This window comes from Coffea arabica, chromosome 5c, assembly GCF_036785885.1.
Source record: "Coffea arabica cultivar ET-39 chromosome 5c, Coffea Arabica ET-39 HiFi, whole genome shotgun sequence".
NCBI lineage: Eukaryota > Viridiplantae > Streptophyta > Magnoliopsida > Gentianales > Rubiaceae > Coffea > Coffea arabica.
In genome coordinates, this window is record NC_092319.1 from 48144169 (window position 1) to 48169914 (window position 25746).

Here is a 25746-nt window from a genome sequence, read left to right on the forward strand (position 1 = left end):
CGCAGGAGTGAAAATCAGATTAAGGGGGCGGGTTGGAAGAATGTTGGTTTGCCTTTATCCTGATTCCCCATGAAAATAAATTAATACTCCTTGAACAGAATAACGTGCAATCCAACAAAAAGAAGCAAATAAAATTCCGAAAAGACGAAACAATCAGAACATGGTAGAAAAACTTGCTTAGTTATGGTAGGGTTACACTGGAGCCCGGATCCTTTCTTGTCTTTTAGGGTTTAATTAAATCCTGGATATAGAGCTTTAGTGGTTGATATATAAAAGAGAATTGTTCGAACTATATATATCCTCCCACAAATCTTCCCCAAACTAATTTAGACAAAACCGTGCACTCATATTTGCCTAGTGCCACCAAAAGCTGTCCTCCCCTGAAACCTGTCAAGTAATCATGATGTGGTGGGATGGATTAATTGATAACCAACTAGTATATTCTAGAATTTATGTGTGTAAAAGGTCTAAATTAATCTCTCGTACGTTACAATGCATATATATTATTGGGTTCAGATACACATCGTACATGAAAAATGTGAATTTCAAATTTAAATTAAAATTAGTTATCGGGCATCCAAACCTAATGGCTTCTACATTATTAGCATATGGAAAATTAATCCAAAAAGTTGTTACTACTGTACAAGGAAATCTCAGTTTATTTGCCTGAAACTTGAATATATCTTAGACTAGGCCTTGCCAACCATAGAGGACAAGCAACTATCCTTAGGGATGGCAATGGAAATGAGCCCTGCTCCATAGAGGGAGGAATGAGGTCGGGGTTAGTACTGTGGGGATGGGAGAGGGGCAATTTTTCTTCCCCCGCATGAAATGGGACGGGGCGGAGGAGCAATCCCCCCGCCTCACCTAGTGTCTGTATTTTAATATAGTATAACATATGTGTAATATGCAATAAATATTATGTTATTGTTATTATACAAATATATCGTATGAAATAAATAACATGTTACGGGTTTGACTTATCAAGGAAATAAATAAGAAATCACTCTTGATCCTTTTTTAATTTTTTTAAAAAAGAAAAAAAATAATAAGTAACATGTTTTTTTGTTATGATAAAATGAGTAACATGTTATTTTGTAAAAAAGGGTCTATAGAAGACATTAATCTTTCTAAGGTGCCTTCCTTGCAATGCTCGCCGGTAATTCTTCTTTGTGCATCAATAAAAAAATCTGAACTTTGTGGTAGGTTGCATGGGAGATGTGGTATAATCTGAACTTTATCATCGTCAACTTCAAGTAAGGAGATTTTGATTCTGACTTACGTCATCAAGGAGACCAAAGAACAAGCGAAACCGGGAAAAGTTCATCTGAGTCGGACTAGACATTTTCATACGATAAGGTCGGTGGGAAAACGGACTGATTATTCTCATTCCACTTGATCATTCCCCTTTTTGATTTTTTTTTTTTCTGATTTTTGGAGAACGCAAAGGCAAAGGCAGGCAGCTCTTCTACTCTTGTCCACTAACTTACTTCAACCGGCCGGCGGCGTTTTTACCGATCCAGTCGCCCTTTTTCCTGTCGTAAGAAATCCAGATGCGTGATCTTTGCCCTGGTCCCAAAGTAGCTTAAGTTTTCCGATGGAATCTCTTATCTCTACGACTAAAAGCCCACTCGAAGAATTGTCATGCTCGCAGTCGTGGTAGTGGAGTCCCCGCCACAAAATCCGATTATACTTTTTCCTTTTTTTTTTTTTCCCATTCTACGGCTCTGGGCCAATTGGGCCAGCAGGCGGAAAATTTTACCAAGTTGACGGTCCAGGCATAATCTTCACCTTTTTTACGCTTTTCTTTTCTTTTTTTTTTTCTTTTTTTTCTCTTGTTTGCTAGGTTACTTGAATTTCAGAATATTGTTTGGATGAGCTTTTCAGATTCACTTGCAGGCATGTCCGTTCAAATTGTTCCGGGGGGTTTTTGCTTGCTCCGGTTTTGTTTCTTTCCGAGGATTTCGCTTACTCTCTAAGGCTTTAGCTTATTAGTTGGAACTTGGAAACTGATTTGATGAGATAAACGAAAGGAAAGTACAATCTTTGACACTCGCCTGTTCTCTGTCCCACTAGAGATGTAGGTGATAAACAGCAGAGACCGAAGCTTTTGGCAAGAAGACACAATATGTTGTCATCCATTTGGATAAACTTGTCCGAGGATCGGCTGAGTAGCTCTAGCAATCCCATCTCATCGGATCGGACTTTTTGAAGTGAAAAAACCAACTGGCATTTGTCTCTATTATGTTTTATCTGATCCACATTAGTTTATCTCTCCCTAGAGTTGCGTTTAAGCATTTTTGCTCTCTTTTTTGTTTTTTCCCTTTTTTTTTTCCAACTATATCGAAAGTCGGTTTCGAGCATGCACCGTCCTGAGGAGTGAGTGGTACCAAGTAAATACCCCATGAGCCTAAGATCGATAAGGTTTCAAGTAGCACTAAAAAGTACAGCCCTGATCTGCCATGGAAAATAAAACCAGCATAACCTTTTCGAGGTTATCATCTCCAATCCAAACTTCAGTAACATGCATAGCAAAAGATACTTCACCAAATATGACCGTCACCTCACTTTGTTGCAAGGTAGCCAAATTGGCTTTACTTTTAATGGTTCAATGAACCGAAGAATTGTGCAATTGTAATGACAACTATCACCTGCGAATCAGTTGACACCTACTTAGCAGCGAAACCATCCCAACAATAGAACCTAAACAGTTACATGCAGACGAACGTTCACTTGCAGGCATTCACTTTTGGAAGATACAAAAAAAAAAAAAAAAAAAAAAAAAAAGTTACTTAAAACTGCCCGAGGACAATAGTCACAAGATAAATAGATGCCGAAAAGCTATATAATGCTGAACTAAGCTCGATTAACAATAATACAAGGAGGCAAAGAATCCTTGGAGGCCTAAATCAAAACTCACTTTGCTGTCCAGGAACATGCTACACATCAATTCTACATCTCATCTAATTGATGAGGATGAATTACAGGGGATTAGCATCGACAACAATCTAACAACTATATATGTCACTGAGTCAAACCTGAATCAACAGTAGAACTCATTTCTCACCAAGTTGACTATGTGTACACAAATACAAATGTTGAGAATTGCCTCCAATTCCACTGGATATTCTTTATCTAAGATCTTAGAAAATGGATACCATAACACAGAATACAAATGACATTATATATGTTACTTGTACCGATACACAGTTTCGATCACCCACACCCTCTAATGACCCCACCATGCAAAATTTCCCAAACCGTGTCTTAATGAGCGTATCTTCCACCACAAAGGATCCGATTCCTAACTCCTAGCTCTTTCCTTTCTACTTGAAGCGACCAGTCAAGCTGCAGCCTGAACGAATCAGAAAGTACAAAAGCCTCTTATAGCACTTGGCTCTGAAGAATCACCAGCACCATTCTAAGCAGAGCTACTCAGGAGATAGGCTACCACACATCCAAGCAAAGCACCAGCAACAACCTGTACCACATAATGTCACTATGAGAATTTCTTTTTTTTTTTTTTGTTGGGGGGGGGGGGGGGCGTGGGTGGGTTGGTGGGGTCAAGCTATCCTCTTGCTGTAGTACATAATATTTTAAGAACCTAAAAAGCTGGACAGTGTGTTAATCGCTGCAATTAAGAAGACAGTGGTATACCATGGAAGTGACTCTGAATGGTACCGCTCATCATGATATCACTGCAAGGAACATTAGCCACAATACCTCTATATGGGAATAATAGTGACACACTAAAAAGATAAATTCAGTGGACATCAATGCATGTAACCCAAATATAAACCTCAGGCACAATATGGGTATCACAGTACTTATTTTCTAGGTAAGTACGCTGCAACATAAGTGGCGCATCATTGAGAATTAGATATTAAATAATTATGTAAATTTCATTAAGAGAATATTAAAACCAGCATTAACAAGCCGAGAAGGCCTTGGTCTAATTGCTAAGGTTGAGACCTTAGGAATTAGAGGTCCTAGGTTCAAATCCCCCTGCCCCCTTCCCACTTCTTAAGTCCCACCTCCCCTGCTGGGAACAAATTAAAAAAGAAAAAGGAAAAGGCAGAATTAACACCCAAAACAAACAACCGCAGTTTACAAAGAACCCTAATGGAGGACAGCATTGGGTGGATTTATATGTCCAGCAACTAGTGAAAGGCACTAACTCCGTTCTCGAGCATAATATTAAACAACAGTAGTGTTCCAAACACAGAGTCAATGTTCCAGATGAATAAAACAGAGCTCAGCAAGTATATCAGTAAAGGCTGCTCACAGATGTCCAGCCTTCAATGACCAAACCATGACCCCAAAAGGCAAAACCCACATTTAAAAGAAAAATAAAATAATTAAAAGACAGTAACAAGCAATCAGTCTCTGTATAACTTAAGAATAAGTAAAGCTAGAGGAGTTTTTCTGCAGTCAAACCTGGAAAGGAGTGTGACCAAGTGAATCTCGCAGAGGCCTAACATTAGCAACAGGATGTTCAGGGGGCAATTCACAAACTATCTGATTCAATAACTGCACAAACGAAAGGTCAAACTATATAATCAACAAAAAGCAAGAAAAACAACTTGGGTAGACTCCTGAATACAACATGCATTGTATAAGAAGCCATATGAAAAGTTTCTAGTAAATAGGATAACTCATACACACAATTCAAAATGTGCATACCCATCCAATGAAGAATGTAACTAAAACACAAAAGACAGTAAAGCTCATAAACAGTTAATGAAGTTCATAGGGAGAGACACTAATAAACAGTTAGCGAAGGATCTTTGAATGCAAAAGGTAAAATCTTACTTCAGCCTGCCGACCGGCATGAAGCCTAACACCAGTAGCATCATACATTACCTGAAATAAATGCAAAAAGAAATAACTGAAAATGATTGCTCCTTGTTAAACTATCCAAAGCTCCAATAAAGAAAGTAGCTACTGCAGCCTCAACAAAACAAAGAACCCAACCAGAGAGCAAGTGAGAGCGAATATGAAAAAGGAAAAAAGGGAGCTATTTGCCGGAGATATCAGGACCCTAAGTTAGTTGGTTAAATGGAATGGTGTATGTTTCTAAATACTATCAAGTAGATTCGATTGATCCGCCATCTGAGATATAAAACCATCTCAGTTTCCCACTACAAAACCTTATTCCGTCTAGAATAAACACATTATGGTTGATGTTGAAGGGGTTTGGTTGCCCACTGACCTTCCTACTTTAAATATTACTGAAGCATTTTTGAAGCTATGTAATACAAATGTAAAAGAATGGAGAAAACCTGGTTTAGAAAGTACATACAACACATGCCAAAACGACCGCAATGGCAAAAGCAGATGTTCCCGCTCCATCTTGCAAACCTATTGCTACAGCAAGAGCAGTAACAGTTGCTGAATGTGATGACGGCATTCCACCAGAGCTAAGCATCCTTCTCGAATCCCATTTCCTCTCCTTGAACCTGGAAATCAAATGCTTCAAAGTTACAAGCACGAAATGAAAGTGACAAAAAAAAAAAAAAGGCAAGCTCCAAAAAAGGCACCAACATGGAAAGCAAAGAACCTTTAACTAATTTCCGTCTTTACCACTGACAGTCTAACATTAACACCCCATCGTCCCAACTGAAATCATAGCGTCACTCATTAGTAGTTCCATTATCACTCCAGGGTTCATTAAATAAGCAGACACATTTAATGACAAAATTCATTATGTCCTTTGTTCCTCCTGAAGGAAGTCATCAAAGACTCTGCACAGACTTAAGCTTCTCAAATCACTAAACAAAGGCAACTGATCTCGGTTCAACTCAAGCTCAATATAATTAGGTATAAAATTAACAATTTACCCTTCAAAAAGTTTTCACAGGGAAAGTGGAAAGTACAGCACCAGCCCTTAAATAGAAATACTTTGGGTCAACACGCCACATAACACCAATAAACTTGACAAAGCTAAAGATATTTCCCTATTTCAACCGAAGCAACCCTTTAGTCATTCCAATTTTAACAGAAAATCAAGTACACTTCAACAACTACAGTTTCCTAAAACAGCATTAATTAACCAAGCTAAAATTTCAGAGTTAAAGATAGACAATCAGAGTAAAGTTAAAAACTTTTTCTCTGTTATCATATGAGACCAGTTAAATCAACAGCTAAAAGGAAAAAAAAAACAAATCAAGAATATCAGAATGCAATACCAATGGGTAAAGATCTTGAGAAATTGGGCAACAAGACAAGCGAGGAAAGCGGAGACAAGGGGGAGATTGGAGGGATAAATGGAGTGTGGAGATGAGTATGGGCGTAAGCTGGAGGATGCATCAGCTGCCGTCATTACTTCGTTCATTTCACCTTTTGGATCATAAAAATGTGGAAGTTGCAGGTTGACTTAGGGCTTATAATCTAGAGAAAACTACGTCGTTGAACGTGGATTCGGATCCCGGAGGTGGAGACGTGGAGTTTTTTGGGTCTCGCTTTCCAATTGGAGGAATTCGGTCAGGGGCGTCGCGGGGGAGGGTGGTGGTGAGGACTCACGCGGGCACCTGCCCGGGCTAAGTAAATTGTTGGTTCCAACTTCCAGCTTGCGAGGAAGATGGGAAGAAACCGGTAGCTGGAATCTTCACCGTCAAGTATAGAACTACTATTACAGTAGTAGCATCCTAATTTTTTATTATTATAATTTTTGGATCCTTGTTCAATTTGTTTGATTTATTTGGATTAAATTAAAAATAAATAAATAAATAAATGGGTTCTTTAGCCGGGCTGGGCTTTTGAGTCTCCAATCCTGGACCAATTCCAGTTGTCTTGGGCTAATATTTAAATTGAGAAATGAACCCCGTGTGGCCCAAAAGTTTTGCTAACGTTTCTTCTTCTCCCACCCAAGCCATGATCCAGTAGCTTACCATGTCTATAGGATATTCAAATTGTTAATTGTTAGCTTTAGGAATTTGAACCAGTAAATGTAGCAGCATTAGCTGACGAGGAGAACAAGCTCATTTCTCAAATATACGAGAATGACCGGAGCCTTGTCCCCTGGTCTCACTTTGTTGAAGTCAGTTATAGGTCGGAAATTAAAGGTACGAGCAGTTGAGTGGTTGGTAATGTGTACCTAGCATCTAGCTGGTGAGGAGTATTTATAAGGGAAAATTCAATTGATAGAATTTGACACCTACGACTAATTAATTATTAGATGATAGGCAATGGAGGCGGAGTCAGGCATATTTTTAATCGCTCGGACGGTGGGTGGTTATATCAACATATCAATCACTAGTCACCTTTATCTATTAGGGTGTTAGAATTTATAACCGTGCTCGAGGTAAGAGTGAGGCTGAATCAATTTTTTGAGATGATTTTTTACCTCGGGAAGGTGAGGACGAGATACTTGGAGAAACTAAAGGGCCGGGATAATCACCTCGGTATAGAACTGCCCAAGTGGTGTCCACAGTAGTCGAATACAGAAGTGAATGGATGGTTCATCAAAGAGCTGCCCTCGTTCTTATTTTTTGGTTTTTGTTTCAGTTCAACAAAGTTCTTGGTAATTAACTTTGCAAGATTCTTGGCAAGGGGATTATGGATCTCTACGCCACCGACAGAGCGGAACTATACCCCCGCCAAAAAAAAAAAAAAGTTATGTCAAAAAACCGTACGATAGAAAGTGGAGGTCTTTTAAAATTGTGACGCATGGCAAGACTAAAGTGCTGTGTACAGTAAAATGGGCCAAAGCTGAAAGAAAAAGAGAGACCCATCCATTGGCGTTACCCTTCGTGGTTTGCCCGGTGGTAGAATGATTGTCAGTGAACGTGATGTGGAGGTCCCCCCGTACGGTACCAAAGCTGTTGGAGAAAGTCTGTTCACTCCCCAATACCCTGTGCGACGTTGAGTAGAACAGAACGACAGCCTGCGAAATTTCCCCTTCTTGTCCTGTGGCCTCGCTCAGACTGACATGATGCCTTTTCAACTGCATCGGATAACCATTGTCATGTTCGTGAAAGACTTTTTTGTCATTCCAAATTTTGGGTACTTACTACCTGGTACAACATTTCTATTTGATGCAGCCAACTTATACCACATCTAATTTTCTTAGTACTTTGGGGGGAAAAAAAATCCAATTTTGTTTCTCCTTACCTCGACTTTTCTTAGTTCGGTGATTTTAGTTGGCATTGGATTGAAAGATTCTGATTGATTTGAGCATTTGGAAGTCCATTTTTTTAAATGGTAATTGTAGCAGTTCTTAGCTCTCACTAAAAGGTAAGAACATGATAGCAAAAGATGAGGCCTAAATGCTAGACACCATGTTTTGATCATGTAACATGCCTAGCTAGTTTTGAACGTTGTGGTTAATAGCGCTTCAGTAGCCATTCTTGAATTCGGCTTTGTTTGGATAGCATTAGCGATATGATATATGTGAGATAAAAAAATAATTAAAAAATATATCTACAAAAAAATGTAACGATTTTTCTTTAAAAATCTGCAATTCAAACACACACCATTTTAAATAGACCTTTAAGAAAATCTACAGCAAACTAGTACTAAAATTCTTGAACTACAAATCAGACCATTCGAAATGAAGCGGATAACTTTTTGCCCTAAACATTCTTCCATCTCCTTTTGTTTATAGTTTATCCTCGGGAAAAGTTGGTCAGGGAGTCAACTCTTCATCTCCTAGAGTCTTAATAATTGTGCTCATGCATTCCAAAATCAAGGAGGGGGGCGGGGGGCGGGGCGGCTAATCACATACTCCCTCCGTCCCGTTTTATTAGTCTTGGTTTTTTTTTCACACAGATTAAGAAAGTGTAATTAATTTGGTTGGAAACATAAATTTAGATTAATAATTTCCTAAAATACCCTTATGCTAATCACGAAGAGTGCCAATTAATATCAGTTACAGCTAATTTAATGTAGTGGGTTAGTATTTAATAACAATGTATTAATAACAAGATATTTAATAAGGGTATTTTAGACAATTTGAAAGATTACTACATTTCTTAATGGGAAAGTGGACTACAATTTGGGACGGACGAAAAAGGAAAACAATACTAACAAAGTGGGACGGATGGAGTATTTTAATGGAGCCAATTTTGAAAGATCACCTAATCAATAAAATGAAGGAAACACGATGATGCCATCATTTGATTCCACATTGGCCCAATAGTCGAGGTTAAGTTAGCTTGGAGCAGAAGTAGCACAGTAGTACAATGGAATAATCTAAAATTCTAAAGGAAGATACGAATCTCGATGCTTTCCACAAGTTTTTTTGTCGATTATGTTCCTAAAGCGTCTAGAAATCCATAGTACGGGACAGCAAGCCGTTGTCCAATGAGGCTATTCCATTTATTCTAAAATTTTGCGGTAACAACCCTCCAAAAAAAATTATTTGCTGTAACACGTTTTTCTTCTTCTTTTTTTTTTTTGTATAAAGAAATCGTCCAATTAACTGCGGCATTAAGCAGAAGAGCGTGTTCATCTGCACAGCTGCTAAATAGTACTTTGAATGAAAAATTTGTCAAATTAGTCCTTCATATTTTTAGAAAAAATTTTTTTAATCCCTCACATTTAAAATCGGCATCAATAATCCTTTAGATATAAAAAAACCTGCCTGATTGGTCCCAAAATTCGTTTTAACTCACTTTTTCAACCAAAAAGTACACATCTTTCTCGCGTGTCCGTAATTTTAAGGGTAAAAAAGATGAAAAAACACTTCGTTTCCTCTTTTTATTTAAAAAAGAAAAAAAAATGTAGACCACTGAACCCTTTTTCCCCCTCCCCTCCATTTTTTAGCTACTAAAATCCTAGTTGTAAGCCATCAAACACCCAATAAAAGAAGAAAATTTTAGTGTGGTCACCTACAAGTAGTAAAAGAAGAGCAAAAAAGAACATTTAAGAAACTCACTCATTGAAGAGTACACTGGAAATAAATAATGATTGATGTCATTGTGATAAAAAAAACCCATGATTGTGATTTTTTGGAAAACTGCAAATCCTAGAGAGAGATTCTGTGGCTACCGAAACTATGGAATAAGTCCGAGCATATTTTATTTTAGTTGTTTTAGAAAAAATTGGTTCTTAATATAGAGTGAAAATAGATTCCTAATATGTGCTGTTATTACATTTTAGGTAAATCGTACATGTCACTATTTCAAGTGGTATAATCCTCTGATGTGCAATAAATCAATTTCAATGATACCTACCTTGTTAAAGGCCATCAATCGGTTGGAAGCTGAGCAAGAAAGAAGAATTTAAAAAGAAAAATTACTCTGGACTACTTTACTTACTTTTGAATGTGTATTTTGTTGATTGTGTTGAATAAGAATTTAATTACAGTCAAAAGAAGAAACAAAACATATGGTGTAAAAGCAATATGATCTTTGCACCTTGATTGTTGGCACCATCGTCAACATGATATTGAAAAATGGAAAAAATTAAAATCTCCCTTGTTCGATCGAGGTCTGTATTTAGGATTTTGGTGGCTAACATATTTTTTAAGAGGAAATGAAATGTGTTTTTATTTTTGTCCTTGAATTTATGGGTAAGTGAGAGAAGCGCGCACTTCTTGGCCAGAGAAGTGAGCGAAAACGACTTTTAGGACCAATCTAGCAGACTTTTTATATCTGAGAGACTATTGTGGTTAATTTTAAATATGAAGGTTTAAAAAAGGTTTTTTTTTTTAAAAAAATATATTAAAGAAATCGTCCAATTAACTGCGGCATTGAGCAGAAGAGCGTGTTCGTCTGCACAGCTGCTAAATATTTCTTTGAAATGCAAATAGATCGTTAGCGGTGGGTCCCACAAGCTGGGAAGATGGAATGCCCGCTTTATTACACGACGGGCAACGCTGGCCATACAATCAGGCCAGTCGAGTCCACGGCGGAGGATACTTCGGGGATCCTTTTCCAAGCCAAGAAATTTCCGCGTGCACGTATTTTTTTGTATTTTTCCCCCAATCCATCATGAAGCCATGAATTCATTTTCTTTTGTTTCTCAGAAAAAAAGTTAATGAGTTCGTATAGGCTATTGCTTATAGTACGTGCCTTACCTTTTTTCCGTTTCCCTTGCGGTGGTGCGTGTTTCTCACGTAATCACTGATCAGCTCTCAAAATACGAAATATGAGCGCCGGTATCTTGGTACAGATGCCCGTACAGTTAACTCCAGTGGACCGCTCTCCGCCCGTCCCTCTCCGTGGAAATGCAAAAGGAGAGGCCCATCCCCACCATGGAAGGTTGCATTCCATTCCTATTGCTTGCTCCGCGATGACAGGCCAACAAACTGAGCATCAACATAAATGATGACATTGTTGCAGCAATTATTGATACGGTGAAATGCTTATCCTACTTAAATAAAAGTTGGACGCATGGACACGTCTTAGGTAGGACCTGTAGAATTAAGCCGACCCAAATTTCAGGCAAAAGCGTTGAAATAGACTCGTTTTAGCTTGTCACTCAATCGGTACGTCTATTCGGCAATTACGTATGAAACTCAATAAGTTGATCCCATAATCTATCTAAGCTTAATGATGAAAACCTGACCCCAGCGACGAATGAATTAAACTTCAACGGGAGCTTATCCAACAACCCTATTTAATTCGTGTCTATTCATATTCAAATGGATAATTGGTGTAGTGACTAAGATTGAATTAGCAGTTTTGAATTCGAAATTTTTTTTCCTGCACTTTTCAAATCTATTTATTCCCTATTGGAAATTTTTTTTTTTGTAATAAAAAGGCTATTCATTGTTGAATTTCTACGTTTAGTACTAAATTTAATTTTAACCCAGGATTGAACTTGAGCTCAAGTTCAAACTCGAGATTTACGCTAGGAGCTCTTCTCTTTTTTATTTTTCTTTTTAGAGCTCTCCATGGAGTCCGAGCAAGGTTAAAAGTCAAGTTCAGCTCAATTGTGTTAAGAGTAAATCTTTCCTACACTGACGGTGCATACATTATCAGCATTAGATTCATGACACTACGTAAATGCATTTAAATTTTTTTTTGGGGATTGTATTCAACTCAAATCCACATCCGTTTACAAAAAGCGGTTCACGAAAGGAGGCTAATTTTCTCCCAGAGCGGTCCCATTTGGAATGCGGCTTTTCCCCCAAAAATCTCTCGTAACATATTTTTTAACCACACTTTATATGAAAAAGTTTTTAAAAAAATACCTTTTTATGTAAAAAAATTTATAAATATTTTATTGACATATTTTTAACTATTATTTTATCTCATATATATTTAAAAAAGCTTTTAAAATATTATCTTAACATATTTTTAAATTAATTTTTTTCTCCACGAACATCATCATGTCGTTATCGTAAGTCAATTTGAGTCTCAAAAGCTCCGATCAAACACTACTGGCTCATTATTTTGGAAATCACTACTCACTTCTCGCCTCTTGCCTCAGCCTCAATTCGGACAAATGGAGAGTATCAAGGGTTCAGCGTTCTTTTTCAGTGGTTGATAATCCGAAAACAACACATGAATAAGCTTCACTACAAATTTTATATTTATATAAAAGTATCCAATGAAATCACGAAATATGAATACTCCATAATAAAATACCGTAGAAGTAAAAATTTTGTACACCCTTTTTTGACCCCATACCCGGATTCCGGTCCCCATTCAGCAGTGTCAAAGACACGGACATAGGGACCACTCCCTCCAATAACCATACCCACTGCTGCATCCTTACCCGCCCAACTCTTATCTTCGGATAATGTAATTACTATATATACACCCGCCTTTCATTGCCATCTCCGCCCCCAAATCACCCAGCAAAAAACCAGCAGCAAATCTCCTCGTTTTGCAGACCAAACCCTCCCCTTCCTGCCTTGCTTCTACAGCTAGCCAACCGAGCGGGATATAGTTTAATCGATTGAATCTCTGCAATCGCTATCAACCACCCCCGGAGGCTGGAAACAAAGGTGTGTTAATGCGATTTGGCAATTGCAGGTTTGATAGGTGCAGGGGTAAGACCCAGGATTAAACGAGTTGCAGACATCACGGCTATACACAGAGCTTTCCGCCCTCTCATACATGTCCGAACTGTACGACGCAAGGGTTGTCTAAGCGAGAGCAACAACCCTTCGCCGCACGGCGGACGAGGCGCCTTGCCCTCTGAAGGCGGCAGCCCTTCCGACCTCCTCTTCCTCGCCGGCGGCGGTCATTAACTTTTTTATTAGGTCTAATTTATATAGCAGTATTTTAAAGTTAAAATTGATTTTTCGCACTACTAAAATTATACTTTCACCGCTCAAGTGTTTAAGTACGCCGAATTCTGTTACCAACCAAGAATCTCTGCTTTTGATTGGTTTCGTTGACTTTTTAATTGCTGCCCTCTGGGAAATTTGAAAACTTGTATGAAAAATGCTGAGAATTAAGAGGGTTCCTACTGTCGTTTCCAACTACCAAAAGGAAGAGGCGGAGGAAGGTGCTGCTCGCCAAGGAGGGGGGTGCGGCCGAAATTGCCTCATGAACTGTTGCCTTCCAGGTACTTGATCAATTGTTGCACCGTGATTATTAAATTTCTTGTTTTATATGTCGTGTTTCTGGGGCTGAAGTGTAGTATTTGGTTCTGTCTGTTGATTGGACACTAGGCGCAAAGCTGCCTTTGTATCGTTTTAAGAGGTTGAACGAAGTTGCTAATGAGAAGGTTGGCCTTAGCCGTGAGAACAAAGAACCTCCGGTTCCTTTCCTGGAATCTCTCCTGCTCGGGGAGGTATATGTCGTAAGAATGCTAGGGTATTAAATTAAACTCTTATTTTTACATATGCGTGCTGAGAGTAGCAATTTGACTGTAGTGGGAGGGTCGGATGCAAAGAGGCCTCTTTCGCTATGATGTTACTGCCTGTGAAACCAAGGTTTTTGCTTTCTCCCTTTTTACTATCTATTATCTGTTTGGTTTTGAGGCTCTAGGATGTCTTGCTCGAGAATCCTATATGACATTGATGTAAACAACGAATGTTGGAATAGGTGATTCCTGGTGAATATGGCTTTATTGCTCAGCTGAATGAGGGCAGGCACCTTAAGAAGAGGCCCACTGAGTTTCGAGTTGATAAGGTTTTGCAGCCCTTTGATGAGACCAAATTCAACTTTACTAAAGTTGGGCAGGAAGAGATCCTCTTTCAGTTTGAGCCGGGCGATGAAGTCCAGTTCTTGCCAAGTGCACTCATTGATACTGAGAACTCACCAAGTGTTGTTGCCATAAACGTTTGTTACTTTACCTTTCATGGTCATTGTAATTGATTTTTGTTAGAATTTCATCTATTTTTAGCTGAATTCGTCCTGGTTAATTTACAGGTCAGTCCTATTGAGTATGGACATGTGCTGTTAATCCCTCAAATTCTCAATTGCTTGCCTCAGAGCATTGACCATGATAGCTTGTTGCTTGCTCTGTACATGGCTGCAGAGGCTCGAAGCCCATACTTCCGATTGGGTTACAACAGCTTGGGTGCATTTGCCACCATCAACCATCTTCATTTCCAGGTTCCAATCTGCCATCTACATGGTGTACCGTTAAGCTCTGCTAATTTGATTTCATAGTTGGAAAGTTCTCTATAACGAATTCTGGACTAAGTAATTTGTTTTTCTAATTAAAGGCCTACTACCTGGCTGTGCCATTTCCCATTGAGAAGGCTCCCTCTAAGAAGATCACCACCACAAAAGGTGGGGTGCAAATCTCAGAACTTCTGAAATATCCAGTCAGGGGTCTTGTGTTTGAGGGTGGAAATACTCTCAAGGATTTGTCCAATGTTGTCGCTGACTCGTGCATCTGCCTTCAAGAAACTAATATCCCTTACAATGTTCTTATCTCGGATTCTGGAAAAAGAATTTTCCTGTTCCCACAGGTAAGCATTTCCGGTTATGTATTTTCTCATGGTGACCTTGCACGTTGTGAGTGTTACTTGTACTCCTGCTTACTGGTTTATTTTGTTTGGCTGTGTAACGTCTGACCTCTTTCTTGTTGGATGGAATTGATAGTGCTATGCAGAGAAACAAGCTCTTGGAGAAGTAAGCGCTGAGCTACTCGACACACAAGTTAACCCAGCAGTTTGGGAGATTAGTGGGCATATGGTGCTGAAACAGAAGAAAGATTATGAGGAGGCATCTGAGGAAAATGCTTGGAGGCTCTTAGCTGAGGTATCCCTTTCTGAAGAGAGGTTCCAAGAAGTGAAGGCTCTGATCTTTGAAGCCATTTCTTCTAGCATTGAGGAAATCGACAGTGTGAATCCAAGCGTCCTTGAGAAGCCAGATGTCACACATCAGGCTCTTGAGGATGTTGATACCCTCAACAAAGGGTCTCAGCGAACAATGGTGTCTGTGTAAGCATGCTTGGTTCCCGCTGAGCATTGGCCGATACATTTTAGATTGGATATGGTGTCTGTTGTCATACTAATGAAGGTCATTACAGGAATTGGCCTTTCCTTGGTTGACATGCCTTGAATAATGCAACTAGGTTTGTGGGATTGGATAATGTATGTTTACTGCATATTATTGGCTTTGCAAACCTGAGTTCTATGGTGCGAGTCATGTAAACATTTTAGATTCGATATGGTGTCTATTGTCGTACTAATGAAGGTCAGAGTAAGTACAGGATTGGCCTTTCCTCGTGTGACGTGCCTTGAATAATGCAACTTGGTTTGCTGGATTGTTAGGGTTGTTGCTTGTATGTTTACTGTGTATTATTGGCTTTGCAAACCTGAGATCTGTAATGGGAGTCATGTAGAATATTTTGATGTTTGTAATGGATGGTTGTTCCTAAAATCTCTTGTAATCTCATGAGAGGCAAAATTTACTTGTGTTTGGTTGGTTGGCAGAGCTGATATGCTTCTGATTCAACAAAGCAGGATTCCACCTTCTGCAAAAAATGCAGGTTTTTGAACTCAAATCAGATAGGATTCATGTATCATGCGAAACTTTGATCAGGGCATTCTGATTTTCATTCCAAACGGCAGTTCTCATGCTACGGAGGGAGTTCAAGTGTATACTGTAGTATACTAACTGGAAGGCATGCTGCTTAGTAGCCTCTGTATTGGGAAAACTTGCCAATAGTTTGCCAAGGCTTAAGGGGTCAGAATCAGAGAAAAAGGCCGAAAGTTTGATCCATCTCTTTTCAGGTGACAGCATGGGGAGACGAGTAGCTATGTAGCACCGAACCATGACAAACTTCCAATTAATTGCGGATAATCTGGACAATTAACTAAAGTAATTTTGCATCGGCTGATGATGAGATGCAGTAGTTCAACAAATGAACTAATAGGCTTTCACCTAATTTAAGATGGAAATCGATTGAAGATACCGGAAGGTATCTAAGCTGTTTGTCTGTAAGATGGCAAACGATGAACTAAAGTTTGAGAGGGGAAAGTAAATTGTTGTGTTTGTTGAAGGATGTTGTCTTGATGTGGTACTTGGCAAAATAAGGCGGAAAACGCTTCGCAACACATATTCTATTAACAAAAACAAACTTAGTACCAAATACCAATTGATTGAAAAGGTTAAACAAATGTGCAACATATGAGAGCTTAAACAAACTAACAAGAAGAGTTTAAGCATAATAGAAGAGTTTCGTCAGAGGAAACAAACTAACAAAAACTTGAAATTATTTTATGAAAAATTGTAGTAACATTTAATAAATGTGCTTTTTAGTTTTAACAAAATAGTTAGATCAAAGATAAATACAGTAGTATGTATGATGGATGGGCACGTTGGAGAAGGCGGCACGGCAGAAGGGCATTTACTTTTACGGGGAAGCAAAAAAGTTAGTGCTAGTCTGGTTCCTTCTAATTCTGCAGTCTCATAAACGAAAGCGAAGACGCACCTCCACAAAACTCTCGTCCAAGCCTTGTGTAGGCCATTGCGCTAGGAGCAATTTGGATTTCGAGGTAACGCCCACTGCCCTTCGTTCCAAATTTATCCCTCATTATAATCCGACATTCGCATCAATATATTCACCTGGACCTGGAGGTAAGGCCATGCCTGCTTATGGTCATTGTAACTGTCTCTACTTGTTTGATAAAATGCCCAAGAGAAGTACTCGAGTAAAGTTAGTTAAGAATGATCGTGTGAGGTCAAAAAGAGAAAGGGGATTGTGACGTAAATGATCATGTTGTAATTTGTTTCACTGTGAACTATGCTTCTCTTATTAGTCGTTGCCTGGGAATAATTTCTTTCTTTCTTTCTTTTCCTCTCCTAGCTGTAAGTCTGTGCCACGCTGGGTGTCTCTTCCGAAGAATTACTTGTTGCTCTGGTTGCTTGCTTGTTTAGTTAGGGAATATATGTTTTAGGAGAACTAGGAAAGGAAAAGATTTTTTTTTTTTTTTTGGCTCTGTGTTTGGATTAAGCAGCTTGAGAGTTTTTCATTTTTTTCTAGCACATCTCAAACGTATCCATTCATAATTTCGTGAGCCTAAGTTTATATCTTTCTGAATCCTGTTTTTGATCGTAAATTGCTGGTAATTTTGCCTAATTTGGATTGTATTAGGAGAAGATGAAAAAAGGAATTCATCCACAGCGTCAATGGATTTCCTACGTAACCCAGAGCGGGCGATTGATCAACGTTATGATGACAAAAATACACCAAGTTGGTAAAGTCTATCACATAAGGGGTAGACAGGAGAGGACCGAAGGCATTGGCCAGATTGCAAAATTTAAGCGTCGTTATGAACAACAGAAGGTAGAGGAAACAGAAGAGAAGTAAATCCTTTCACTTGCAGGAGCAATGATACATTTCTATGTTTTCCCTGAACCAAATATGGAATGCCTTGTTTTCATTTGTCATTACACTATCGTGCATGGTAGCACATATGCTTCATCATTTCTTTTCCATAATTGACAACTTTTAATGATTTCTTATGGACATTGATGGGTAATATTTCACAGAATGGATACCAAGGGCTTCAGTATCTGCTGGTTGTCCTTTCATCTTCTTTGCAATTGTTATTGTTTTCTTTTGGATCTTAACGGTGTTCTCTGCCAAGTTGAATTTAAGGATATATGACAAATGTACCTTTGATTATGCAAGGTGTTAGATTCTATTTCCCTTTCTTTTATTCTTGTCATTTCTTGCTGCAGCCTGCAAGTTTCTAGGCTTATGCTTCTTTAGGCAAACAACAACCACTTGTCTTAGCATTGAATCTTATTCTTTCTACTTGTTTAGTTTTGAGATCGCTCATTTTCTTCATTGTTCATTTATGATTAGTTTTGCAAACATAAGTTTATCATGTTAGAGGTCCTTAATCTTCACATGATAATCTGAAGGACGAAGTTTTTCCTCCAGACTATCTATTCCACCTAGCTGAGTGCTAGTACGATATATACTATAGAAACTGATAACCATTAGTTCAACCAGTTTGGGTACCTTGTTTTCCCCCCTTTTTGATGGTCTGTGTTGTTGTGCTAATGAAGCTCAGTTGCCCTTTCCTTGTGTGATATGGCTTAAATAACGCAACCAGGTCTTTGCTGGGTTTTTATGGCTGTCACTTGTCTGTTTACTGTGTATTATTGGCTTTGCAAAACATGAGCTCTGAATTGCGAGTCATTTAGAATGCTTTTGATGTTGTAATAGTTGTTCGTTTAGAGACTTCGTAAAATCTCTCATATTTTCCTTAAGAGGCAGAATTAATTTATTGGGCAGAGATGATCTGCGTCTGATTCGACAAAAGCCGGTTTGCCACCGTTTGCTAAATGGCCAGCTTTTGAACTCAAATGGGAAGGGGCGTATGCATTATGTTCAAATTTCGCTTGAGGTATTCTGATCTGTATGCAAAATGGTGATTCTTATGCTGCGAGAGGAATTAAATTCTCTACTAATCATGAGGGGCGTTCTGCTTAGTAATCTCTTGCCAATAGTTCAACAAGGCTCAAGGAGTCAGAATCAGAATGTAAGGTAAAAGCCGAAAGTGGGATCCTATTTCCCTTTGCGCCTAAGCATGTTGAGACAAGTATTAAACTTAGTACGAAAGCGCAACAAATTTTGGATTGATTGCTAGCTAAATTAATTTGCATGGCGTGATTAACTAGTAATCTTTCGCCAAAGTCAAGAAAGCTGGAAGGGGGAAAAGGGGGCGGGGGGAGAATACTGTGATTTAAGCTCTTCGTTTATTGTTGGAAGAAAGCACTGTTATATGAATATTTGATATGGAAACTGTGTTCGTTTAACAATCGTATTATTTTTTGGAAGATTTTTTTTTTTTTTGGAAATAATGGTGTAGCATTTTTAAAATATGATATATGTGAGATAAATAAGACAATTGTAAAAATAAAAAAGGTAATTGAGAAACATATTATGTAACAACAATTTTTGTATAAAGAAATCTCAATCCAAACAGACCGCTTTTACCAAATTTTTTCCTTGCTAGGCAAGTGAAATGGAAACCAGTTACCCATACATACATGTTTAAGAAAAAGAAACTTTCACCAATGAAATAAAAAAAAAAAAAAACTTAAAATGTTTGATGTGAAAGAGGGGTAATGTATAATTACTGCCTTGAGAACTTCTGTCTGAAACTACCATTAAAAAGGGACTAAATCCCTCTTTGAACTTTACGTTGGGGGTTTGAATTCCATCTGCAGTGGAAAAAATCCAAAGGAGGTGTCAATGCATTCCTTGCTCTAGTCAGATCTGTGTATAACTCTATCTAAAATATCTTCCAAGTTTCGATTTCACTATCCAATACGAACGACGTCGTTGGAATAAAATAGTGTTTGGATTTATATGTTTTGAAATAAAATAATTTATTTTATAAATTCTAATAATTTTTTATTACATATACATCACGCTATAATAATTATCTCAAATAAATCATCCAAATAAACTCCTTTTCAAAAAAACAAGGCCCAATTGGTTTCACTATCCACATTCATGTACGTCGTTGCAGTCAAAATACTACCCTTCCCGACGTCTATCACCTTCAGGTAGAACTCCTTTTATACTGCAATCTCTTACAGGGCCTTGTGTCGATGGAGTAATAGAAGAAAATCTTCTAATTCTTTACTCCAAACGGTTTGGAAAATGCCAATCCAGAGTAGCTGAGGAGGAATCCCACTCTCTGAAACAAAAATTTGATCAATTAAACCCTTCTAAAAGAAGAAGTATGTATATATCAAAATTCTGGCTTGCTTTTCTCCACTAATTTTTTTTTTGCTATGGTTGCGTTTTAATCTTTTTGAGGTTTGTATATATCCCTTAAAAGTACTCATGATTTGCCATCAAATTATGGACTCTACCGTTTGCAAGGTTCTTTGAAGCTTCAGATTTGCATTTTTTTTTTCCAGAAAGAATGATAGTAATTTTTTTTTTTTGTTCACCCCGCATGAAAGTAAAACTTGATATCTGAATAAAGGGGAAGCCGAAAGACGGTAGAATTTTGACAAAAACAAAAGGAAAAGACAGGATAGAAGAGGTAAGCCACGTCAACAAGTTCTAGATTAAGACGCCGTCGTTTTGCACGAGGCAGGAGACTTGGACAGATATGCCGTTGGACAGAGGATCCCGACCATTAATTACTTGCCGTTTTCTTTTTCCTTTAAATTTTATATGGTGTTTTTCAGTTCTTTGCCGGTTTAAATGCACCTAATGACCAGAAAGTTTGAGCATTAAAGATTTCTTTGGAGAAAATCAACGGAAAAAAAAAAAGCTTGAAATGTTGATGCTCACCTGAAAGTATGTAAATTCTAATATTTGAAAACGGCTTTTATAAGTATTTCCTTTTAACAAAATAGTAGTGAAAATCCATGATACGTATGGACGGTGAAATTTAGTCTGGGTTCCATAATTTCGCAGTCTCCATCGAACACCCTTGGAAGCCTTTTCTAAGCCATCCCGCAAGGCGCAAAATTCGGATTTTGAGGTACTCTCCACTACCCTTCTTTTCTCAAACTTTTTGCCTGATCGTAGCCTGCAACTTGAAGCGGCATTTGCATCAATGCTTTTGTATTCGGAGCAGGCCATGGATGTTTACGTTGATAGCCTCTACGTGCTTGATAAAATGCCTAAGACAAGTGCTCGAGTAGATTTAGTTGAGAATGAGCATTTAAGGTAAAAGACAAAAAGGGATTTCTACATCAATCATCATCTTGTAATTTGATTCAATGTGTACTATATTTCTCTGGAGTCATTGCCTGGGAATTCTGTGTTTGTTTTCCTCTCTCAGCTGTTAAGTCTGTCACACCCTGGGTGTTGCTGTTTCTTATTCCTAAATGATTTCAATAGTTTCTTTAATTTTATTGCTCATTTTCCTTCTCTAGTGAGAAAGTTTTCTAATAAGAACTTCTCATGTTTCTGCTTGGTAGATATTCCTACTGTAATGGCATCTTCTGCTGCATTTTCTACATATGCATTGCATGGAAGTAAGCTTGCTTCCAGGACAATGTGGGCCAATACTTTTAATGAGCATACTTACAGTTGTTCAATCCTGCAATTAAAGCAATCAATTTGTGGTAAGCCTAGTTCCTTGTCAGTCGAAATTCCTTTTGAGCTGCAACCAAATGGAAGGTTAGTCTCCAAGAATAGAGTCATATGCAGTGCATTCGAGGTTGAGAATACACCATCAGTCATGGTTGGGAATAAGTTTCAACTTGAGGATGTCATTGAGGCTCAGCAATTTGACAGAGAGACACTGAATGCAATATTTGAAGTGGCACGTGAGATGGAGTTGGTTGAGAAGAATACTCCTGGAAGTCAACTTCTTAAAGGGTATCTAATGGCCACACTTTTTTATGAGCCCTCAACTAGGACTAGGCTGTCATTTGAGTCTGCCATGAAGCGTTTGGGTGGGGAGGTTCTGACGACAGAAAATGCACGCGAGTTCTCATCAGCAGCAAAAGGCGAGACACTTGAAGGTAGTCATTTTCCAAACCCCTGACAAGTGGTTTTGTTGTTTCCATTGTAAGTTGGGCTTTTTATATGCAGATACTATAAGGACAGTTGAAGGTTACTCAGACATAATTGTGATGAGACACTTTGAAAGTGGTGCTGCCAGAAGAGCAGCAACAACAGCCAGCATTCCCATTATTAATGCTGGAGATGGTCCCGGACAGCATCCAACTCAGGTTTTCTGCTACGTATAATTTAATCCTGATTATTCTTTCGAGATTCTGCTCTGCTTTGCTGGTTATGGTTTGTCCATAATGTTACTCATCTCCATTTGTCACAAATATCTCAAAAGTTGTGAATTAGTAGCATGCATTTCTTCGATACGGAGTGTTATCTTGATTCTGGATGGGATGTGGTTTTGGAGGGATTAAAAGTACTTCCACTGCAATTCTCATCCAACTTCCAAATATTAATGATTATGTGGAATGTCTCAAGCATCTAAATAAGATTTTCCGTGTTTCCATTGATTTTTTCTGGGGCAACACATTCATGTTTAGGTTTCTTTGCAATAATGTTTGTCAATAATTTCTATCACATGTTGCAACACAGGCCCTTCTTGATGCATACACCATTGAAAGAGAGATTGGAAAGCTCGATGGAATTAAAGTCGGACTAGTTGGAGATCTTGCCTATGGAAGAACAGTTCGATCACTTGCTCATTTACTAGCCAAGTACCATGATGTGAAAATCTACTTTGTGTCACCTGATGTTGTAAGAATGAAGGTACGGTGTAGCATTTTTCAAAACTTGGTTTTTTCTTCTGCTTTTGCATCCTCAAAGCAATTCCAATAAACTTAATTTGTTGATTTAGAAAGCTGGGAGTCATGCTCCTCCTGCTTTCTGCTAATAATTTGGACGCTTAATTACATGTGAAACAGAGGATTGCCACTCAGCAATTTCTTTTCAACTGTATTTTCAGAATGACATAAAGGATTATCTGACATCTATGGGGATTGAATGGGAAGAAAGTGCAGATTTAATGGATGTTGCTTCTAAATGTGACGTCATTTATCAAACCCGAATCCAACGAGAAAGATTTGGAGAAAGGATTGATCTTTATGAAGAAGCTAGAGGCAAGTATATTGTTAACCAGGACGTCTTTAATGTATTGCAAAAACATGCAGTAGTGATGCATCCTCTCCCAAGGCTTGACGAGGTAAGCTTGCCACCCGTACTAACAGGATTTTAGGTGATACTTGGCATCCATAATTTTCCCTGATTACCAGCTGTTTTCCTTCACTCTCTAATATAGATAACGGTGGATGTGGACAAAGATCCAAGAGCTGCCTACTTCAGACAAGCGAAGAATGGTCTCTACATTAGAATGGCTCTTTTAAAGCTTTTACTTCTTGGTTGGTAGAAGATGGCCATGGGTTTTCTTTCCTACAGTAGCCAGTGGTGCTTGCTTCTATGTGGAGCAGCTAGGTTTCACTTTTAAGAGGCTTTTTGGCTAATTTTCCTTTGACGATTGATATGAGCACAAAATTCATACTTGCTGCCGAGTTGTACCTTACTTTGGCACACATTGATGGCTAACTTTAGCTGCATTTTCCGATTCTAATCAATGATGATGTGCCCGAGAAATGAAAAACCCTCAGTTCTGCATGATGAAATCGATATATTTGGCTACTATTTGCCAAATCCTTGCGATTTGCACTCTTTGCTCCAACTTTCCCCACGTTGCTTGCAGTTTATATCATTTTTCATGGCGTTGCTTAATCTGTAACAAAACATACGTCCATCCAGAATAGGAAGATTGAAAATTCTCTATTCAAGTAGTAGTAGTAGCAGTAGTAATAATACAAGATGGTCATCCATTTTCAACGGAGTTGAAAATAAGATAAAAGCAATTATTTCTTTCAGCACTGTGTATGAAAAGATCTGCAGTTTATCTCGCAAATATTACATACAAAAAGCCATTTCACCTAGTGTTTCAGAACAAGAACAAACCAAACATCCATGCAATCAAAGACTGGACCATATAGCACTTTAAATACTACATTAATTAAGAACAAAATCCTAGAATCAAACGTCTAGGCATAACACAAAAAGGGTTCTGACTGATCACTTGACTTCTTTTTCATGTATACAAAAGCCTTGGAAAACTGCAAAGACTTGATTATTTCTCCACGGGATCACTCTCATCACCCGTCTTGTGGATGTTTCCCCTACCAGGAGGCTTCTTGAAACTTTCTTTCACAGTTTCAAAACTGGTGTCACCAGCCATGGTTTCTTGAAACGCATCAGCTTCCTTTTCTACGGTCTGACTAGTTGTTCCCTGGCGAGCTTTTTCTTCCGCCACCCGTCTGAACTCTTCAGCCGTCGAAGCTGCTCTCTCCGCTGGACGGCCATCTCGGTGGTGGTCTGGTTTCTTTTTTGAACCATTTTCTTTCTGTCCCTGCTTGCTAAGTTGGCTATACATCTGGTCACCATCACCAGACAAACCAAGTCTTAGGTAAACTGCAAACACTAAAACACTTAACAAAGGAAAAAAAAGGCATGAACAGGAAGGAATTAGATGATTACTTGTACCCTGAAGGTAATGGGTTTGACAGGTAGATATCTGATTCGGCAAGTCTGTGACAAGTTATAGAATTGCAGAAGTTTGCCTCCCATACTGAATTCGAGCAGTGATGAAGAAAGAGAATTGTTGGTTTACACAAATCCTGATTACTCTTTTGTCTCGGTGATCCTAAAGCACCAGAAGAATTGAAAATAATGAGAAAGAAATTGAATTGGCTATGTACCTTTTCATCACTTGCTAAGGCCAGCAAGTCACTGGTGCAAAGCTTATAGCTTGGAGACAGTAGTCTGCCACGTGGCAGGCAGCAAAAATATTTAAGGATAATTGCAGAAACCTCCCCCCAGGTTTCTAATAGTTGCACTCATCTCTTCTAAGGTTTGTAAATAGCACTAACTCCCCTGAACTTAAGATTTTGATGGCAACTTTAGCCCATGTTAGAGAAAGTGTCATTAAAAAAAATCTTTTGAAAAGTGAGATAATAATTTTGTTTCATTTGTACTCGTTTTGCCTCTTGCAAGGTTGTATTAGTAAAAGAATGAAAAACATTAAAGATGAGAACAATTAGTGAAACTTAGAGGATATATGTGCAAAAAGAATAATGGCAGCAGTAAAAGCTACAAGAAGTAACAAACATGTGTTCAAAAATCTGATATTCTAAAGCATATAAAGAAACTATTGATCAATCAAGAAAATTCATCTTTGATCAGTACAAGAGAGTTTTTTATTGTCATGCTAATCCTTATAGTATGAGTAAATCTTTCCTACACTGACAATGTATACACTATCATTGTTGAATTCATGACATGTGTGCAAAAATTGAATTTAAAATTCAAATTTTACATAATTGTCATTCATCAAATGCTGATAGTGTATACACTGTTAGTGTAGAAAAGAATAATCCTTATAGTATATTGATTTTACACTATTTACTATATTTCGTACATAGCTATGCTCTCTCGTGATCAACACAACAATTTTATCATACTATAACTAACACCACAATTTTGTGTATTAAATTGAGATGATAAAAAATTACTTACCTATCATCTTCTGATTGTCACAAATTTTTAACAGAAAAATCCTCAGATTTTGCCTTGATTTCTACTTTCTTTCTTCTTTTGTTTCATGAATGCATGAGATGAAATAAATCCAACCAAAACCACCAAAACTTATTCTTCTATGAAGCCTTCTTTGGAGGTTTATTTCTCCTACATATTTCTTGCTTCTGCTTCTCTTCTATGTAGAAAATATATTATTTGAATTGTTCTCTCAAGTGTTGTCAATCATAAAATGACACTATGTTGGATCATCAATTGGTGCCATTTTGTAAGTGCACTTATAGTGCTTAATAAAGTAAATGTTAATTTTGTTTAATT

At 38.1% G+C, this 25746-nt stretch overlaps 5 protein-coding genes and 1 long non-coding RNA gene across 12 annotated transcripts; 4 read left to right on the forward strand and 2 right to left on the reverse strand.

Moving 5' to 3' along the window:
* The first annotated feature begins 1102 nt into the window (after positions 1-1102).
* On the forward strand, positions 1103-2791 carry LOC140007878 (uncharacterized). Its single transcript, XR_011815347.1, has 2 exons — positions 1103-1359; positions 1450-2791. It is a non-coding gene; the product is annotated as an uncharacterized lncRNA (long non-coding RNA).
* Positions 2792-2831: 40 nt separating this feature from the next.
* On the reverse strand, positions 2832-6646 carry LOC113690537 (uncharacterized). 4 transcript variants are annotated; one of them, XM_072051468.1, is made up of 6 exons: positions 6189-6644; positions 5303-5459; positions 4813-4863; positions 4438-4530; positions 3658-3698; positions 2832-3481 (listed from the first exon to the last, which is right to left on the reverse strand). In XM_072051468.1, the coding sequence occupies exons 1-5, from the start codon at positions 6332-6334 to the stop codon at positions 3696-3698; spliced, it is 450 nt and encodes a 149-aa protein (XP_071907569.1). In that variant the 5' UTR covers positions 6335-6644; the 3' UTR covers positions 2832-3481; positions 3658-3695. The 4 variants fall into 4 exon arrangements, 3 of the variants coding, with proteins under 3 accessions (XP_071907569.1, XP_071907570.1, XP_027064284.1); XR_003448457.2 differs by having other exon boundaries at positions 3658-4530; XM_072051469.1 differs by lacking the exon at positions 3658-3698 and having other exon boundaries at positions 4438-4474; positions 6189-6646.
* Positions 6647-12488: 5842 nt separating this feature from the next.
* On the forward strand, positions 12489-15737 carry LOC113689860 (GDP-L-galactose phosphorylase 1-like). Its single transcript, XM_027207653.2, has 7 exons — positions 12489-13464; positions 13571-13692; positions 13775-13834; positions 13947-14183; positions 14274-14459; positions 14573-14821; positions 14955-15737. The coding sequence occupies exons 1-7, from the start codon at positions 13341-13343 to the stop codon at positions 15297-15299; spliced, it is 1323 nt and encodes a 440-aa protein (XP_027063454.2). The 5' UTR covers positions 12489-13340; the 3' UTR covers positions 15300-15737.
* A 146-nt stretch (positions 15738-15883) lies between these two features.
* LOC113691025 (uncharacterized) lies at positions 15884-17899 on the forward strand. Of its 2 annotated transcripts, none has more exons than XM_072051470.1 (2): positions 15884-16855; positions 17461-17899. In XM_072051470.1, exons 1-2 carry the CDS (start codon positions 16670-16672, stop codon positions 17668-17670), a joined length of 396 nt encoding a protein of 131 aa, XP_071907571.1. In that variant the 5' UTR covers positions 15884-16669; the 3' UTR covers positions 17671-17899. The 2 variants fall into 2 exon arrangements, with proteins under 2 accessions (XP_071907571.1, XP_027064994.1); XM_027209193.2 differs by having other exon boundaries at positions 16608-16855; positions 17455-17899.
* Positions 17900-20357: 2458 nt separating this feature from the next.
* Positions 20358-23502, forward strand: LOC113690540 (aspartate carbamoyltransferase 1, chloroplastic). 2 transcript variants are annotated; one of them, XM_027208485.2, is made up of 6 exons: positions 20358-20821; positions 21264-21812; positions 21883-22022; positions 22396-22569; positions 22766-23002; positions 23099-23502. In XM_027208485.2, exons 2-6 carry the CDS (start codon positions 21278-21280, stop codon positions 23204-23206), a joined length of 1194 nt encoding a protein of 397 aa, XP_027064286.1. In that variant the 5' UTR covers positions 20358-20821; positions 21264-21277; the 3' UTR covers positions 23207-23502. The 2 variants fall into 2 exon arrangements, with proteins under 2 accessions (XP_027064286.1, XP_071907572.1); XM_072051471.1 differs by having other exon boundaries at positions 20365-20821; positions 21432-21812.
* Positions 23503-23682: 180 nt separating this feature from the next.
* Positions 23683-24603, reverse strand: LOC113690857 (uncharacterized). 2 transcript variants are annotated; one of them, XM_027208944.2, is made up of 2 exons: positions 24379-24603; positions 23683-24268 (listed from the first exon to the last, which is right to left on the reverse strand). In XM_027208944.2, exons 1-2 carry the CDS (start codon positions 24460-24462, stop codon positions 23966-23968), a joined length of 387 nt encoding a protein of 128 aa, XP_027064745.1. In that variant the 5' UTR covers positions 24463-24603; the 3' UTR covers positions 23683-23965. The 2 variants fall into 2 exon arrangements, with proteins under 2 accessions (XP_027064745.1, XP_027064744.1); XM_027208943.2 differs by having other exon boundaries at positions 24373-24603.
* Between the last annotated feature and the right edge of the window lie 1143 nt (positions 24604-25746).